Source organism: Symphalangus syndactylus, chromosome 12 (genome assembly GCF_028878055.3).
Source record: "Symphalangus syndactylus isolate Jambi chromosome 12, NHGRI_mSymSyn1-v2.1_pri, whole genome shotgun sequence".
NCBI classification, from domain to species: Eukaryota; Metazoa; Chordata; class Mammalia; order Primates; family Hylobatidae; genus Symphalangus; species Symphalangus syndactylus.
The window spans coordinates 30460260-30479210 of NC_072441.2; the positions used below are offsets into that span (position 1 = coordinate 30460260).

Here is an 18951-nt window from a genome sequence, read left to right on the forward strand (position 1 = left end):
AAAATTACCTAGCAAATTCAGCAAATGCTGTTTTTAAGTGAATGTAAATTATGTGTTTTCGAAGTATCATCTTGTGAATTGGTGGCTAGGTGCTGAAGGAGACATGAGGGTGTGGAGGCGGCCTTTCTCTTCTTGCTGCACTAGGGCAATAGATCTGTGGTTAAAGCAGATGAACTGGGAAGCTCTTGATCGGGCCTACGGAATACCCAGATTCTTGTATATTTTCTAGTTTGTGTGCACAAGGCTTCTGGCTTGGCTGCTCTTGCCAGTGGGGAAGCATTAGTGAACAAAACAGATACAGCTTCCGGTTTTCAAGAGCTCACAGTCTAGCAAGTCACTGCAGCTTTAAAAAGGGGATGTACATGTGTGGTTTAAGGTATGGTGGGTAAAGCCTTTAGGGGTTGTAAAAGTTCAGTCATTGGGGTCTAATTCTGCAAAAGAGAAATTCTTCCCAAAGCTGGAATACATTGAGTGTCTTGGGCACTGGAGCAGAAGTTTTAGTTAAAATATTAAGATCCAGCACAAAGTTACCTCCCACCAATTGAATCTGTTTTCGACATTTGGAGAAATTGCCTCTGTTTCTCCACAACTATGTATTGGTAATTCTTCCCTGGGGACTAATTTCATATATATATATATATATATATTTTCACAATAATGTGTACTGAATAAATCTGACTATTTTGCTTATGGAATCAACAAATAATCTCCAGAGAAAGTTTCATTATGCGGTCATATATAAGATATGAAACAGATTTTTTCCCTTTATTTTAAGAAATATGCATAGCATAAAAATTCTCAGGCTCTCTTTGCTTTGTTTAGCACCATTTCTGGTAAGATACCAGGTTTCAACAAACTAGCTCAGTGGACATTTAAAATTCCCATTGTGAGTGCCAGGGCTTAGTGGAAGATGTTTGACCATGTGCGCTAACCTATCAGTGTTCATCTACGTATTGGGAGACTGAACCTGATCTATTCTGCACAACTGGATGGAAAAATATGGAGGTGGGTTCTCAGCCAAGGGTTAAAAAGGGAAATAATCTCTTTTGCTGCAAACTTTTTCTCAGCAGGCGCAAAATCACTGCAATCAGGTAGGCTTTGGTAAGTGGCAGCTGCTATCTGCCAAGTTGAAAGATCAGAAATTCTCACCCTATTTCTATTTCAATTATGTAGACAGTGGCTCCAATTTTCAAGTGTCTAAAGGCATGTCTAACTCTGTGATAAGAAATGGATGTGGGTCAGAGTGGGAGCCATATGCAAAGCTGTGCTGCAAACCCTTTTTCTAGTGATACCAGCTCTAGACAATCAAGGTCCCTCGGTTATCATTATAGAGTCATTAAACTCAGGAGCCAGCAGGGATCACTAAAAAATGGATGTACAGATGAGGAAACTGAGGTCTAGAGAGGTTAATAATCTGACTTGTGGTCAGACAGCTTGTAGACTTATCTAGATATAGCCTCTGTCCTTAAGCTGCTGCCTGTTTAGTGCTAAGTGGTAAACTGATTAGTATCACAACCACCTGCAACATTATGTTGCGAGGATTCTGAAGTTGCATCCTGATTCAGGCGGAAATAGTACTATGATTGATTAGCAATGTCTGCCTGGGGAGAAGGTGGGATATGGTTTGCTGTGTATTTGCTGAATTTGGTTGAATGATGATGGCTGCTTGGTAATCACATGATTGCTACAGGATGTGAAATGTGCTTCAGTCAGAACAAAGTGCTCTGAATCTTCTTGGAAAGGCAGGACAGTTTCACAGAGGAGATAACATTTGAATTTGATCTTGAAGGACAAGTAGATGTTTCCCTGAGAGAGAAAGAGGAAGGAAAGGAAAGAAGACATTGCATGAAGAAAGAATAGCTTATGTAGGCAACCTGATATGTGGATAAAAAAAGGAAATTGATGATTATTGATTGTCTGCTATGTAATGGACACTAAGCTAGGCCTTTTCTGTTTTATCTAAGTATTTAATTTTCATAATGACCCTTTGGTTTTACAGATGAGGAATCAGAGAAAAAGAAAATTAAGATGTCTGAGGTCATTCAGCTATTAAGTAGAGCTAAGATTTTAATTCTTGGGGCTTCAAAGTAACTTCAGTGGCAGCAACTCAGAGGAACAGTATAGGTAAGGAAGAGTGGATCAGAGAGGCAGAGATCATTAGTTTGGATTTGGACTATTGAACTTGAGTTGCTTCTGGGACATCCAGATTGGGATGGCTAATACTGTTGGAAATCTGGCACAGAGTGATCTGGTGATGATTTAAAAAAAATCAAAGGCTCTTTGATAACAGACCTGGTGCATTTTACATCTAGGTTCCTGCCTAATAGTGGAGATGTTTCTGCCTTTGCTATTCTAGCAAGGGAAACTATACGTAATAAATGAATATGCTTTATATTGTTTTAGTGATTCAGATGACTGTCAATGCAGTATTAAATTCAGAATTGATAGGAAAACTGTCCTACTTAGAAATTCAAGTGTTCTTGGCACAATACTATTTATTATCACCATGAGACCTGTGCTCTAGCAAAACTCTGCTTGTGTTTCAGTGAGACTGTTTAATATGCATGTTTCACTCTACCAAGGTTCAACTTTGACCTATAAGAGGACAGTGTATATTCCTTAGAGAGATGCTAGGAGGTACCACAATTGATATCTATATATGGGAAGAGGGTGAGATATGCCTGCATGAGCAACATAATCTAAACCAAGTTCAAAAAAGAAGGTTTTTCTTTTTTTCCACAGGTGCAATCTTGACAAGAAGAAAAAACTCAAAAAGGTATTTTTCATTGGTAAATTCTGATGTCTTGGGCAGCTCCAGGACTGTTTGTCATGCTTTCCTTATGGACTTCTGGTTATGCCTCCTTAAGGATGTAGGGCTGAGGTATAAGCATTTAAAATAGTCCAGGCACCATTTCTGATTCTTTGTTCCCTAGGATGATGATGGTGATGGTGTTGGTGACCACAACGGTGACAACAATGATACCACCATATTTCATTGATTTTTAAAATGTTTTTCCACATTTTCACATATCTAAGAATACTTGTACTCAGTACTTCCTTGCAGTCACTGTCAGCCTGCAACAAAGTTAAATTTGTCCACAGAGGATTGGCATTATTTCACATGGTCACCTGGGGGCACTACCAACCTGAGACCATTTAAAATTATTTGCTGAGGTGTTTTGTTTGTTTTTTTTCACACTGTCAGTATGAACTTGTATCAGAAACCTGCATGAGTATCTGCTTGTGGTTCAAGTTCTCAGGGAAGATTATTTTTCCTCTTCTTGCTGTGCCTTTCTGAATGGAAGCTTTCTTTCTGGCATATTCTAGTGCTAAGGGAATAGCTGTTTGGTATTTCAGCTTTTTGCAGAGGTCTCTTATTAGCCTCCCATCTTATTTTTCTTTCTTATTCTATTTAGAGTAACAGTGTGACTAACAATTGATGGTCTCCTGTAGCTGATGAACTACTGTAACAATAAAAGCTAACATTTACTTAGCACTTTCCTTTTACCAGGCAGTGCTCTAAGGGCTTTTTATATGTGATAACTCATTTAAACCTTCAATAATTATATTAGATAGGTACTCTTATTTTCCCCAATTTTAGGTAAGAAAACATATGCTGTGTGCCCAGGGTTGCACATATTGACTCACTTAGTGTTACTGGTGGAGGGTGTCCAGGTTCTGGGCATTTTGAACAAAGAATTGCACAAAACACACAAACAAAGCAAGGAAAGAATGAAGCAACAAAAGCAGAGACTTACTGAAAATGAAAGTACACTCCGCACGGTGGGAGTAGCCAGAGCATAAGGGGCTCAAGGGCCTGGATACAGAATCTTCTCAGGTCCAAATACCCCCTAGAGGTTTCCCATTAGCCTCATGTAAATGAAGTGGTGTTCACCTCATGTAAATGAAGTGGTGGTCTGCAACCAGTCCGATTGATTACAGAAAGCAACCAATCAGAGGCTGAGTTACAAAGGTCACAGTCCTATGCAAGCTTTCTGCAACCAATCAGAAGCTAAAGTGATGTTACAAAGTTATAATTCTATGCAAACGAAGACTTGGCCCACAATCAGTCTAACTGGTTGCAGACAGAGGCTGCAATCAGAGGCTGAAGTGAAGTTTCATAGGTCACACTCCTATGCAAGCATCTGATTGGTTACAAAAAGCAACCAATCAGAGATACTTTACATTTTCAATCTGCCACCTAGAAAAGGTGGGGTTTTGCAAAGGGAGTGGTCTCTGGTCCTTTTGTTACCTAGCCAGTGTAAAGTTAGGGTTTTTCTTTCAATTTAATCCTAGGAAGTCCGCGTGAAACGGCCTTAGGTTCCCTGCCTCCAGACCCTATTCTCTTGCCTCATTAACGTAACTTGACCACCTGAGTCTACAGGTACACCCCTGGTGAGAATCCACTTTTAGCTTTGTAAAGTACTTGGCATACATAATGCCTGATACTTGCTGAGTACATAGTGATCTGTTGCAAGTCCCTTCCACTAAAAAACAGGCTATTGTCCTTATCAGAAGAATAGGATACTCTTTTGTTATCTATTTCTCATTCCATGATATAGGATTCTAGCTTTAAGTGTTGTCAATCTCGGACAAGAGTTGATTATCTAAAAAATATGGATTCTTGTAAGCCTTTTCATTATGTGCCATATAAAAAATGTTGCTCCAAGCAGGTTTACTAGTTTATCACCATTCAGATTTACAAGTTCTATCAGGAACTTCAAAGCAATTTCCTAGTAAATTTCCTAGTAAAAAGTCTAGTTTAACAAATGTTTAAATTTTTCTCACTTCTCTTTATATTTCACACCCTAACCCTCTCCCTCACCTTCCCATTCCCCACCACATTCACCTCAAATCTACACAGAAATCTTAAAGTGAGATGAATTAAGAAAAAAAAGAAAATTGCCTTTTTTCTTTTATGGAAAAACATTTTTATGATAATCTGAATCTGAAAATTTTGAAATAATTTAGGACTTATATTTAGAAAAAAAGCACTTAATCCCTCTGTCCTTCCTTCTTTCTCTCCTTCATTCTTTCATTTCTTCCACAAATATTTACTGAATATTTTCTAAGTTAAAGACATTATGCTTGATACTGCCTTATGAGACGTATTTCTCAGATTTTGTTCATGTCCTCAAGAAATTTTCAAAGACAAAATTAAGGGGGAATCTTTCTCTCCTTCCCTCCCTTTCTCCCTCCACTCTCCTTCTTCCCTCTTTCCTCCGTCGTCTTTCTCCATCCACCCCATCCCACCCCGCCCTTATCCATGAACTAGAAGCCAAGGAGGAATAAAGGCTTTATGGGGGAAACACTCTTTGAGCAAGTTATATTGGAACTTGCAGAGATGGGGATGGTAGAATACAGCAAGGGGGCCAGGAAGAGCAGTATGAACAAGGTCACGGTAACTGGATAGCAAACGGGCTTTGGAGAAGGCTGACAAGTCCAGCTTGAAACATGGAGGACAGGAAAGGGAGAGATGGGAGAGGAAACTTCCCTCCTCACTTCACTTGTTACAGAGAGATGCATGTGAGATGTGAGGATAAATGCCATTTAATGTAAGGTCATGTAGATTCACAGAAAAATAAGAGATTCCAGCTGATGTCATTATCATCGTAGTCATTTTCATCATTGTCGAGATGGCTCTGGCAGGACTTCCTCCCTAATGACAACAGGACCACCAGAATTTACACTTATGCTCTGCTTCTGTGTCCTGAACACCTTGGAGGTAAGAATGGACTCTAAGAGACAAACTCATTTTATTTGGAGTGAAAAGATGACAAGCAGAGGTTCGCAGAAGCCACATACAACCAATGAAGCCTATAAGGCAGCTGAGAATTAAACAAAAGCACCTGTTCTGATGACCTTCATTGTTCCTGGTTAGTTAGCACCTCCCTTTCCTCAACAGAAAGCCCGGGGCACAGGGGTGGGATCTGAGTGAGGACAACAGGTGGATTGGAGAACATTTCTTCCCATAAGTAGTAGGATTTGATGGAAAAACAAGTAACTTCAGGGTAATAAAATGATGGAAAGTCCTGATGGGTCAAGTCCATATCTGATCTTAAGAAGGGCAGCCTTAGGCAGCATAGTGGGTGCTAGAATCATTGATATCATCAAGAAAAGAGTAGTAATGTGAATTTCAGAGAAGATGACTTTGGGATAATGAACAGCATGACAGAATCCGGGAGCCTAATGAAGAAGATGTGATATAGTAAAAGAAATATATTGGGTATAGGCTTTGAATGGGGCAGAAGGAGTGGAACTAGGGAGGCAAGAAGAGATGTGATTATGGAAAGTCTTGTATATCATACCGAGGGTCTGCACTTACACTGTAGAGTCCAAAGGGATCTAAAGGTAGGACAGACAGGATCAGGTTTGATTTTGGAAAGCTCAGTCTGGAGGTGGTGTGGCCAATGTTTGGGAAGTGGTAAAGACTCTTTCGGGAAAGACAATGTCAAGAGCAAACATGGACTACTTCATCAGGTATCACTAGCAGATATTACATTATCAGTCCCCAAACCAGCAATTATTACTTTCAGATTGGCCTTTTTTCTCTTACAAGGAGAATATAGTCCAGATAGAGTGTAAGTGCGTGAATAATCATCATAGTCTTAACAGGATAAAGTTTAATGAGCGTTATCAGTTAGAGAATTATTTATATCATCTCAATTTTCCAGACAAAGAAATAGAGGCATAGTGAGATGAAGTGACTTGTCCAAAGTCATAGATTGAGAAAATGGTAAAGATGACTTGAACGCTGATGTTCTGCCTTGAGAGCCCGTGTTCTAGTGTGTGCATTAACTAAGTTGTTAATTGTCATTCATACTAATGGGAACATTCTCATATAACTGGTTCAGAAATTTTAAAAACTGGTACCAGCCTTAGGTAGATTTTGTAATGCAGTTTGTCAATAAACAAAATACCTAATTCATATGGAAAATTAAGAGGCTGGTGTGAAGCATGATAATTACATTTACTTTGAAATCAGCAATTTGTGGACAAATTTAATTCATTTTGCCCAACTCTGGCTTTATTCCCGGTATTAAAAAGACAACTACAGGGTACACTTGGTTAGCACTCAGGGAAAATAAAGCGATTATTTTTCCACTTCTGCTAGAGAACACTAGGTACCCTTTGTCAGTCAATTGTATAGACTCTTGTTGTAGGCAGTTTGTAGGAACCAACCTGATGGAATGGGTATGTCTTCCTCTTTTAGCTCCACAATCCAATGACCCTTTTATTCAACAAAGACACAACTAAACAACAAAACGTTGGTAGTTAAAAAAAGCTTAAAAGTAATAGGAGGCCTTCAACATGGTAATCTACTTTAAGAATTTAGAGCACATGTCAGTATGTCACCTTCAGACATGGTTATAGTCCAGTAAGAATTACAAATCCAACAAACAAAAATCAAGGCAACAGAGTTTTCATGGGTACCACTGTAATAAATTCTGCAGTGCAAAAAGCCAGTCCTAGAGAAAAATTATAGGTAGCAACATTTCCTGAGGAACTTTTATCCCAAAGGAGTTTTTTTTTTTTGGGGGGGGGGGTGCAGACATTATTGAGAAGTTCAAGTTAACATGAGCATTATGAATATATCAGATGACATGACAAGAGGTTACACTGAACTTTCTAACACCTATTCTTAAATTATAATAAAAAAAACTCATTGAGTTTTTAACATGCCTGCACATTTTCTCGTTTTATTCGGGGAGTAGATTTAGGTTTTTCTGGCCTGACTGGATTTTTAAACTGCTACAACATGACATAAAAATAATCATGGCTATATTCACTGAGTTTCTTACATTTTGTAAAATTATGAAAAACAAGTTTATCTCATTCAGTCTCTTTAGCATATGATTCAGTATATCTCCCTTTATAGAGAAGAAAGAAAGCAAGGATTTTCACAAGACAGAGCCGAAGACTGATATTGAGTACATAGAATGAAGAGCCCAGAAAGCAACGTCGCTCAGTGTGGCTGGACAGATAGACACATATAAATTTAATCCAAAGGGTTCTGATTATGAGAACATGGGAGCCTCGGGCCTTCTTTACTTCCCCATACACCTAACAAATTAGTGGGGTTTTTCCTAGAGTTCACTATAGTTTAATAAGCAGGATACACCCAGGTTTTTGATTCAGCAATGAAATAAAATGAAGATTTTATTTGTATACTCTGTGCTTTGCTACTTCAACTTTGTGCAAATGGAAAGAAGCTTTATTGCATTCAGAGAGAATTAGATTTGGAACTTGGTCAGTGGCACAAAATAGAACTATAACATATTGATGAGACAATTTTTTATGTGGGAGAAGAATTAGCATTTGATAAAATCACAAAGAAGCAATAGGTAGGGACTCATCAATGTGTGAAGTGACTGAGCACTGATACACATAACACAGTTGACATTGTCTTTAATATTTATTATTGAATAAATGACAGCGTGTGAACAAAAGCGTATGCCTTTTCACACTGGTGAATACTTGGTCATTAAACAATATTTAAATAAAAAACACAACTTTATACCATTGGTTATAATTTAGGAAAAAGAAAACAAAAACATCTGGCAATAGACTGGATTAAAAGTTAAAGATTTTATTTTGTGGTTAAAGATTACTTCTACAGTAGAAAGAATAAAAACATATGCATATTAATATAGATTGCAAATTTGCTAGGTCCGGATCTTTGCACTTGTGTTCTCTCCCAAAATAATGGATTCTCTGTGGATTTTATTTTGGAATAGGTATTTCTGCTATGAAGTCTGATAAATGATATTCCCACTCTAAAGAGCAAGCAGCTAGAATGCCACATTTTTGATGCATATTTTTGCAGCACAGAGGGGATTAAATTCTAAATGTCTCAGCTGTTAAAGGCCCCTTCAGACTCGCCCAAAATGAAGAACAAAGAAGGAGAAAGCTTTCCCTAAAGCAATTCATCAGATCTATTTGGGCACAGTGACATTTTCTCAGAACTTATATGGATAAGTTACACTGAACAGTTCAAGGGTTTGCAGCTGCTTGGAATATTTAAGAAAAAAAAAATCTCTAGTTCTTATGCATTTCATATGGTCTGACCAGTGCTCAACACTGCTAATGTTCATTGAGGCTGTAACAATCAGTAGTTATATCATAATAGCTTTTGTTTCTCAAGAGCTCATTATGTGCCTGGTACTGTGTTCTGCATTTTCCACCCATTGTATCACTTAATATTTATGCTTCTGATCTTAGGGGAATGACTGTTTATATTGCATATATATGCCATTTTTTTGCAGTGTGAAAAATTTGTTGAGCCGAGTGTCATACATTATAAACTGACATGTACTTACTGTTGTTTAATCTAATTGGTGGTTGTTAAATCTAAAGGATGTTCTGACTACTTCAATAAAGGCAGCAGCAATCACTTCCATAAATAAATCATTAGACGTAGAACACATGTGTAAACAGGTAGAGTCTTCTAATTTGCTAAGTGTTGATGGACTCAAAACAGTTACTAGAACAAGCCAGAGATGGAATACATTTGTTGATGGAATAAGTCAAACAACTTGAAACAAGGCATTGTCGTGTGTTAAATGGTAATTCAAATAAAATGAAGTGATTGATACATTTTTACTTTTTTGGAAAGTGGAGAATATTTTAGAATTACAAAACATTGCACTTTTATATACATTTATCCTTTCATTATCCTAATGTAGGGTAGATAGGACAGTTGATTGCATCCAACTTCGTTTATTTGGCTTATTATATTTTGTTTTACGATTTTAACTCTGTCTAGCATCATCTCCTACCACTTAGAGTCTATGTATTCTTCTGACCAAATGACTTGAAGGTTTCTGACCAAATAAATGGCCTTTCAAACTGTTAATCCCTCTGCCTGGAATGCCCTTCACATCTTCTCTTGGCGAGGCCCCTGCGGTCCTCAGGACTCTGTTGGAATATCACCAGCCCAGACAAACATTCCCTGAACTGTTCCTCCTATACTCACCCTTCTTCTGGCCTCCCACAGCACCCTGTGTATACCCACATTAGCATCATTTGACACCTGGTATTATAGTGTTCTATTTACTGGCCAGCTGCAGTAAGTTGTGACTCTTTGGAAGCATGGTGTGTCTTTTATGGTTTTATTTCAGTTTTTTCAGCACCTAGCCAAATCTACACAGAGTATGGACTCAATGAGCGATTGTGGCTTGAAGATGTAAATTCTTTAGTATGTATTGCATGATATACATGTGACACATGCATGTATATCATGCATATTAGTACTTTGTTCACTTCCCCACCTCCCACATTCCTACGACACACACACATTCTCATTGCATTCAGCGATGTGTAGGCTTCTGTCTCATCCATGGTTTTCATTGTAGTTGCTGAAGCTTGAGGTCACGATCTGGTGGAAGTGACTACTACAAGAAGGCACATGTGCATTGTATTCTGTTGTACTTGTCATCTGGAGCACACAGTGTACTTGAAGGTATGCCTTTTCTAGTGGAATTTCAGAGTGGTTTCATACTAGCACTATGAGAACACTTTCATGCTAAACAAGAAGAAGGGCAAAGAATCAAACCCGGGCAATGTAACAGAAACTGAGCTGGGGGCCTGAGCTGCAGAAGGAACCTCTGTCCACCACAGAATACCACTCCCAGTGGCACGCAGAAGAGAGGGTGTCTGGCTTCTGCTCCCTGGTTGCTCCCTTCACCCTCTCTGTGCTCATTACTTGGTTCCCTTTGATAGAACATGAGAGGCAGACATGGGTTGCCAGGGAGCAGGCTTTTACAACTGCTATTTCATCCTGTTTTGAAATTTCTCTCAAAATGGTTGACTTATTTTTCTCTCATATATGCATTATGTATGTGTTGCTGCACACAACCGTGGATTCAGAAAGGCTATCCACATCTTTGTCCCCAAACCCCCGGCCATGCAATGCAACGTAGCAACCAAGAGAACCAGAGAGCCGTGCTGGGCTCTGAATCAGCAAAAGCACAAATCCCATCTGGGTCTCCTTCAAAGCAAGCTGCTATTTTGCAACAAGCTACCAAATGACGATTAAGAAAAAGGTTCTTACCTGTTTACTTAATGGGTGACTGGCCTCTTTGCTTTTATTTAGCCATCTGTTCTGGTCTATGTCCCTTTAAACTTGTAAGATCCATCACTTCATTAAACTGTTACCTTGACACATTGCAATGTTGTGGACATAATGATTCCACAGAGGAGCAAATTAAAACAGTTTTTCATGATTAGAAGGTTAAATGAGGTAAGGCTGTGGTAGTTAGTGGTGAGATAAGGGGTGTTGAGGAGGCAGAGCTCAAGGGACTTTCAGGTGATTGGAAAATTAGGCTGGTGAGACAGAGGGCTGGGGCTTTTCCAAATTATGGGAGGTGAGCAAGAAGCAAGACTGACTTTGGGTATCGCTGACTCCTGGGGGCTGGTTCCACTGCCCATACAGAGGCTGTGACCCTGGCCCTGGCCCTGGGAGGATACAGGAACTGCCTTCAGGTTTCTTGACTTCCCTGGGAGAGTCTGCGAAGAGCAAAAAAGAACTAATTCTACCGGGTAGTGGTAAGCTGAAAATGCAACAACAATAAACATTTTGGTCTTTCTCAGACAGTTATGTGGCTTTCTTTAAGTTCGAAGAAGAATCAGGGGGCCCAGCCCAACTATATGAAAGAATATTTTATTGTGTCTTTACCTGGCACTTCATGGCTTCAGCAGTCCTCCTTCTTGCTCTAGACTTACCTTCCACCTGACTCCTTGACAGTCGCTGAAAACTAGAAAGCCAAGGGCTTTATAGTTTTACTATCTTATGTCAGTTCCTGCTGTGACAACTCTGGTTTCTCCTGATATGACCCATAATATTGCCATCACGTGGACCCCAAATCTGAGGAATCTCTGAATTTTCCATCAGCCGCTTCTGTCCTGTCAGTAGCCCAAGTTCTATTTCTCCCACTTAAATCAAGTTTCTCATATCTTTTTCCACCTTGTTATTTCTTCTTCTTCTGCCCTAGTTTTCATCCCTCATTACCTCTGTCCTAGGCAATTGGGATAGCCTCCTGACTAGTCACTGCCTACCTATACTCTCTCCCTGCTCCAAAGCATCTTAAACACTGATGTTTGATTATAACTCATAACTCCCCCCCTTTTTTTTCTTTTTTAAAAAATTATACTTTAAGTTCTGGGATACATGTGTAGAACGGACAGGTTTTTTACACATATACATGTGCCATGGTGGTTTGCTGCACCCATCAACCCGTCACCAACATAAGGTATTTGTCCTAATGCTCTCCCTCTCCTAGCCTCCCAACTCCCTGACGGGCCCCGGTGTGTGATGTTCCCCTCCCTGTGTCCATGTGTTCTCATTGTTCAACTCCCACTTATGAGTGAGAACATGTGGGGTTTGGTTTTCCGTTCCCATGTTAGTTTGCTGAGAATGATGGTTTCCAGCTTCATCCATGTCCCTGCAAAGGACATGAATTCATCCTTTTTTATGGCTGTGTAGTATTCCATAATGTGTATGTGCCACATTTTCTTTATCCAGTCTATCATCGATGGGCATTGGGATTGGTTCCAAGTCTTTGCTATTGTGAATGGTGCTGCAATAAACATATGTGCGCATGTGTGTTTATAGCAGAATTATTTATAATCCTTTGGTTATATACCCAGTAATGGGATTGCTGGGTCAAATGGTATTTCTGGTTCTAGATTCTTGAGGAATCGCCACACTGTCTTCCACAATGGTTGAACTAATTTACACTCCCACCAACAGTGTAAAAGCATTCCTATGTCTGCATGTCCTCTCCAGCATCTGTTGTTTCCTGACTTTTTAATGATTGCCATTCTAATTGGTGTGAGGTGGTATCTCACTGTGGTTTTGATTTGCACTTCTCTGATGAATAGTGATGATGACCTTTTTTTCATATGTTTGTTGGCTTCAGCCAAAACAGATATATAGACAAATGGAACAGAACAGAGGCCTCAGAAATAATGCCACACATCTTCAACCATCTGATCTTTGACAAACCTGACAAAAACAAGCAATGGGGAAAGGATTCCTTACTTAACAAATGGTGTTGGGAAAATTGGCTACCCATATGCAGAAAACTGAAACTGGACCCCTTCCTTACACCTTATCCAAATATTAAGATGGATTAAAGACTTAAATGTAAGACCTAAAACCATAAAAACCCTAGAAGAAAACCTAGGCAGTATCATTCAAGACATAGGCATGGGCAAAGACTTCATAACTAAAACACCAAAAGCAATGGCAACAAAAGCCAAAATAGACAAATGGGATCTAATTAAACTAAAGAGCTTCTGCACAGCAAAAGAAACTATCATCAGAGTGAATAGGCAACCTACAGAATGGTAGAAAATTTTTGTAATCTATCCATTTGACAAAGGGCTAATATCCAGAATCTATGAAGAACTTAAACAAATTTCCAAAAAAAAAAAAAAAAAAAAGCCCCATCAAAAAGTGGGCAAAGGATATGAACAGACACTTCTCAGAAGAAGGCATTTATGTGGCCAACTGTCCCCTTTAACAAAACAAAATTTCTTTTGGCTTTCCATCACCTAGCAAACTCAGTATAGGTGTATTAGCTTGATATCTGAGGCAATTCAGCATAAAGTTATCATTTGTGTTTCCAGCTTTTTCTCCCTCTTTGTGCTCCAGTAAGACAAACTACTGTACGCCTATGAGTAACTCTATGTATTCTTGACTGCGTGCTGTTTCCTCTCTCTGGAAAGCTCTGTTCACACATATCTGTCAATTAAAACACATGCATTTTATCAAGCTCAGTTTCAAAGATATCTTTGCTTTCTCTCATCTCAATCAGATGCAGTTGTTCCTGCTTTTCTTCCATGGCAGCACGTTTAGAGGAATGTTCTGCTGCTTGGCATAATTTTTTTTTCCTCTTGTTAGTTTTTTGAATCTTTCTTTTGCAAATCCTATAGCACAGGCAGTTTCCTACTCACACAGGGTGCTAGATACAGAAACAGAAGAATGAGTGATAATGATACTGTGTCTACAAGAATATGAACATCCATTCATTCATTTATTTATTCATTCATTTGTTTCACTTAAATGTTCTTTGAATGCCTGTAGTATGTAAGGTACCATGTTAAGAGCCTGGGATACAGAGATCAACATGACACAGTACATTCCAGTTCTCTAAGAACTCACAAATCCATGTCGGAAAATCACATAAATAATTACACAGTGAAAAAGTACAACAATAGAAGTGTCTTTAAAGTATGGGAGTGATGGGACTTTACCTCTGTTAGAGTGGATAGGTTGGGGGTCAAAGCATGGTGGTGAGGAGGGGATTGAGCAATTAGAAAAGGTTTCCTGTCCTTGGAAATGTCTGATTTGGGTTTTGCAAACTGAATAGGAGTTTACAAGGAATATGGTGAGATAAGGAAGGGTGGAGATGCAATGGAAGAGTTCAAGAAAGCAGCTCTGCTTGCTCTCAGCAGCCCAGCACACAAGGACAATTTGGTCACCAAATAATTATTTTCCATTTCCAGGTAAAATATGCTGAATGACAGAATCCTTTGACCCCTATGAAAGAAAAAGAGAGGAATAAAGGAACCTCCTTCTGTGACCGCCTTTGGTTGAAAGTCATTCATTCTTCTTTTTGTTTTTTTTAATGTTTTGTAGAGAAAGTCTGTGATTGCTGTGAGCTTCATAGCAGCGTTCCTTTTCCTGCTGGTTGTGCGTCTTGTAAATGAAGTGAATTTCCCATTGCTACTGAACTGCTTTGGACAACCTGGTACAAAGTGGATACCATTCTCCTACACATACAGGCAGCCCCTTCGAACTCACTATGGATACATAAATGTGAAGACACAAGAGGTAAGATCCCAGAGGGTTACCTAGCAGTTGGAGAGTATCCATGGTAATGGCTTTTCTTTAGGAGCCAGAGGGCTTCCAACTCACTGAACTTACTCTCTCTGCCCCGGAGAGCTTGCTTGGGTCCCTGACAACATCTTCTGTCTTATTATTCTTAGACATTTACTGACAAATGTCTAAATCTGCCACCCCTCCTACATTAAATCTTCTGATTCACTGGCTTCATGTGGAGTCAAGGAAGCAATTACTTGTTTTCCTGGTGGTTTGTGGCACAACGTACATATCTCTCCATTTAGAAGCTCTGATCAGCAGTTACCAGCTGGAGAACTGGCTGGCTTGATTTCCTGTAGGTCAGCTGGTTGGGGAGAGCTCTTTATAGAACTTCAAAAATGCATTTATACTCCTTAAAACTCTGTAATCCTTAGACCTGGAGCTAGAACAGGCCAAGCTGATTTTAAAATTTGCAGTGGCTGCAGAGATAATGGGATTTAAAGAGTTTTCAAATTTAAAGGGGTTAAAATCGTGTCAATCCTGTAATCACAGAACCTTTAAATCTTTGTAGCCAATTGGTAGTACAGGAGAGGATGGAGGTATATTGACACCTAGAAAGTGCACACTATGCTAGCACTTTTGCAAGTGAGCATTTGTCTTATAAAGTAAAATAAAAATAATGAACCTCACAAAATACGTGACGTATATAGAAGTGCTTAATAAAATTGTTTTCACTATTCATTTCTATGGAGTTGGATGAATGTGAGTTTAATATTCAGAGACACAAAGTCCAAGCCTGTGTGAAATTGTTGGTAACAAAGGTACAAGCTACCAGTGTGTCTGCATTACTAGGGAGAGTCTTGGATCTGCTCCCATCGAAAGGTCATTTTGTAAAGATACTAGAGGGTAGAGTCATGCATGGAATGCTACTCCTGTCCTGAGAGTTATTCTTAGCATTCTGGGAGGATGCTAAGCTTGGTCTACCCCCTTTTGTAGGCAGTCTCATATCTGAGTCATTGCTTCTGGTTAATTTGGTTCTTTGAAAATTGTTTCTGTATCTGCAGGATTTACAGGCCTTTATTAGAATTTTATAGTTGAAAAAAGCACCATTAATAACATAAATTCTTAGGATCTTTGATATTTATCCTCTAATTGGTTTTAAATTAATTTTTTAAAAAGGTCTATTGCTTGAATTTGTTGAATGTCCTAATAAATTGATTACCTATATAAAAATGTATCTCTTTGAGGAGAGTTTGTCTTACCCTCGTCTTTTGTTACTTTTATTTCTGGCTGTCATTTAATATTCTATAACTCTACTATATGGTGTTAATCAATTCACAAGTGCCTGTCACAGGCTGAAAATGAAACATGTGACTAAAATGTCTCATGAAGTATTCTCATATGGGAAATCCCGTCAAATATCAAAGACCCTTTCATTTCTTTAAATATTAATGAATTTGATTTTGGAGTGTGAAAGGAAAAACTGACCTATGGATGCCGCTACTTAATTTGTTCTATTAACTGGGCTATCTTTGAAATTATTTTGATGTAGTTTTTAATACAATGATTTTACAAAAGAATATTGAATATTATTTTGCTCTTGCAAAGGTTATTTCTTAGGAGAAAACATAGTTGCTGGAAAGAATTTGGGCTTTGAAAGCACACAGGCATGGTTTGAGAGTCAGTTCTAACATTTAACGAACTTAAGCAGTATATTTGCTTTCGGGTAACTTCCTTAACCTCACAGCGTCAATTTCCTTATTTGCAAAATAAGGATAACAACATCAGCCTAGCAAAATTATTTTGAGGATAAAATAAGTCGAAGTATAGGAGGTTCCCAGCTCCAAATTGCTATTCAATGAATGAATTGCTTTTGCTTTCTCTGTACTTTCCAGTATGGCATAAAGTGTTCAATATGAATAACATCAAATTATCAAAGTCCAGAGTACCAGAATTTATATGTACATTTTAAAGATCCTGGACTTGGGGGAATAAACACATGTAGGGGTTCTCAATCTCATTAGTAATCATGGTTTTACAAATTAAAACCACAATGAGAAAAAAATTTAAAAATCACAAGGAGATACTAATATACACAAAATGCCGGATTGGCAAAAAATTAAGAAGTCTGACAATACCAAGTGTTGACAAGGATGTGGAACAACAGATACTATTGTATACTTGTAGTGGGAGTAAAAATTATAATACCCACTTTGGAAAAAGAGCTCCACTGTTGTATTGAGCAAAGTTGAAGATTTACATGCTGCATGCCCAAGCATTTCTAGTCGTGGATATCTACACTAGAGATGCTCATGAACCTGTGCACTGGAAGGCATGGACAGAACATTGTAGCAGCATTTTTCCTAGTAGCCAGAACCTAGAATATACGTAAATATTGATGAGCAGGAGAATGAATTAAAGTCGTGCCACATACACTGGAATACCATACAGCAATGATGGTGAAGAAACTGCAAGTATATGTGACCACATGGAAGATAAAGCAAAGTACACAATGTGATTCCGTTTATGGGTCACAAGAAGAGACAAAACCAAATAATGTTGCTTAGGGACATATACAATGGTAAACTAAAAAAGGAAAAAAAAAAGCAAGGCAATTACTATCATGAAGGAGGGTCTAGCGGTTACCTCTGAGAGGAGTGGGCAGCTTGTGATCAGAATGGGTTTCTGGGGATTTAGCAATATACTATCTCTTGATCCTGTTGGAGGTTACACAGATGTTCACAGTCCATTTATTAAGTATAAATTTATGGTTTTTGGACGTGCATATTTTATTTAAAAATTCAAAATATATTCTGATCCCAGGAAGGATGTTTATTTACCATTTACCATGGGCAAGGAATCATACAAAGCAATTCACCTAATTCAGCAGCAAGAAATAACTAAAAAGAAGCAATGGGATATTAAGCTATCTAAAGCAAACTAGGAATATTTGAAATAGGCAATTTGATTTTATATAAAGACTAACAGACACATAGGCAACTTATTTCTCTAGTTCTGGTCTATGCATGATAGACCCCACGTTGCAACATGAATGCAGGTGATAGAGCAGAAAATTTTGCATGAAAGTTAAAAACATTAGAACACTCAAAGGGAATGACAGATTTTCTCCTAAATTCAAGTAGTTCTAGGCTAAGTTGGGAGGAAATAAAAACTTTGTGACGTTTTACCACCCTTCTCGTTGATTTCATCCTTTGTTCTGACAGTCCCACCCACCACCAGGTCTGTGCCATGCTCTTACTCCCAAATGATTGTGCATTTGTTCTCACCATAATGTCCTCAGGTGCAATCTGTTGCAGAAATGGTCACATTAAATAAGAGACACGGTATGATAAAGCTTTCAAGAGCCAAAGTAATATAGCTGAAATGGTAGGTGGTGAGTTCAGTGTTCTAGGGCAAATAGCTTAAATAGTGACCACAAAACCATGCTTCAGAGATTATCACACACTATGTCCCTATTCATTCTATTCTAATTCTGAGAAGGTCAATAGGCTTAGCTGAACTGAGTCAGGTGATCACCAAGCTGATCTACTTATTTCAAGATCTTGGCCCTTAAAGTTTTCTCAAAAGTTTCTTTCCCCTTAAATGCATATGGTTTCTGGAAATTACTAAACTTAGTATTTTTTTAAATACGCAGGCATGCCAGCAGTGATTTCCAGACCTAGAGTATCTGCAAACACTGTGGCTGTTGATGATGGGTTTACTGCCTGATGCTTCAGCTTGGCCAGAAGTGGCTGTAACTAGTCATAGATTTTATGAGCTAAAATAATTACAAGAAAGAATGTCTCTTTACTACTGTCTAAAGAAAAGTAGAGTGGGAGGCAGCAGAATTAGGGCAAATGTCTAGTGGACACAGTGGCGTGTAGGGTTGCTTAGGGGCAAAATCTGATTCTTTAGTTATCTTTTAAAAACAGATGACTCTGGTCCCTTTGGATTGGCACAAGTGAAAATATAGATGGTTTGTGAATCTATGACAGCCTGCCCTGAAGGCCCCTCATATAGTAAATTATACCCAGTTTAAGCTCCGCTTCATTTTATCAATTAATCTGTTTTTTTAAAAAATAATCTGTTCCCAGGGGAAATACAAAAATTAAAAGGAACACAGG

The 18951-nt window shown here is 38.6% G+C and overlaps 1 protein-coding gene across 5 annotated transcripts in view; it reads left to right on the plus strand.

Annotated features, from left to right (window-relative positions):
• ST6GALNAC3 (ST6 N-acetylgalactosaminide alpha-2,6-sialyltransferase 3) overlaps window positions 1–18951 on the plus strand; it is a 582436-nt gene that overhangs the window by 228692 nt on the left and 334793 nt on the right. For 4 of the 5 annotated variants that reach the window (XM_063624080.1, XM_063624081.1, XM_063624083.1 and 1 more), the window contains exon 2: window positions 14645–14839. In XM_063624080.1, the coding sequence (XP_063480150.1) occupies window positions 14645–14839 (195 nt within the window). Of the gene's footprint in view, window positions 1–10355; window positions 10463–14644; window positions 14840–18951 lie in introns of those variants that run through there. The other variant, XM_063624079.1, reaches the window with a different exon arrangement.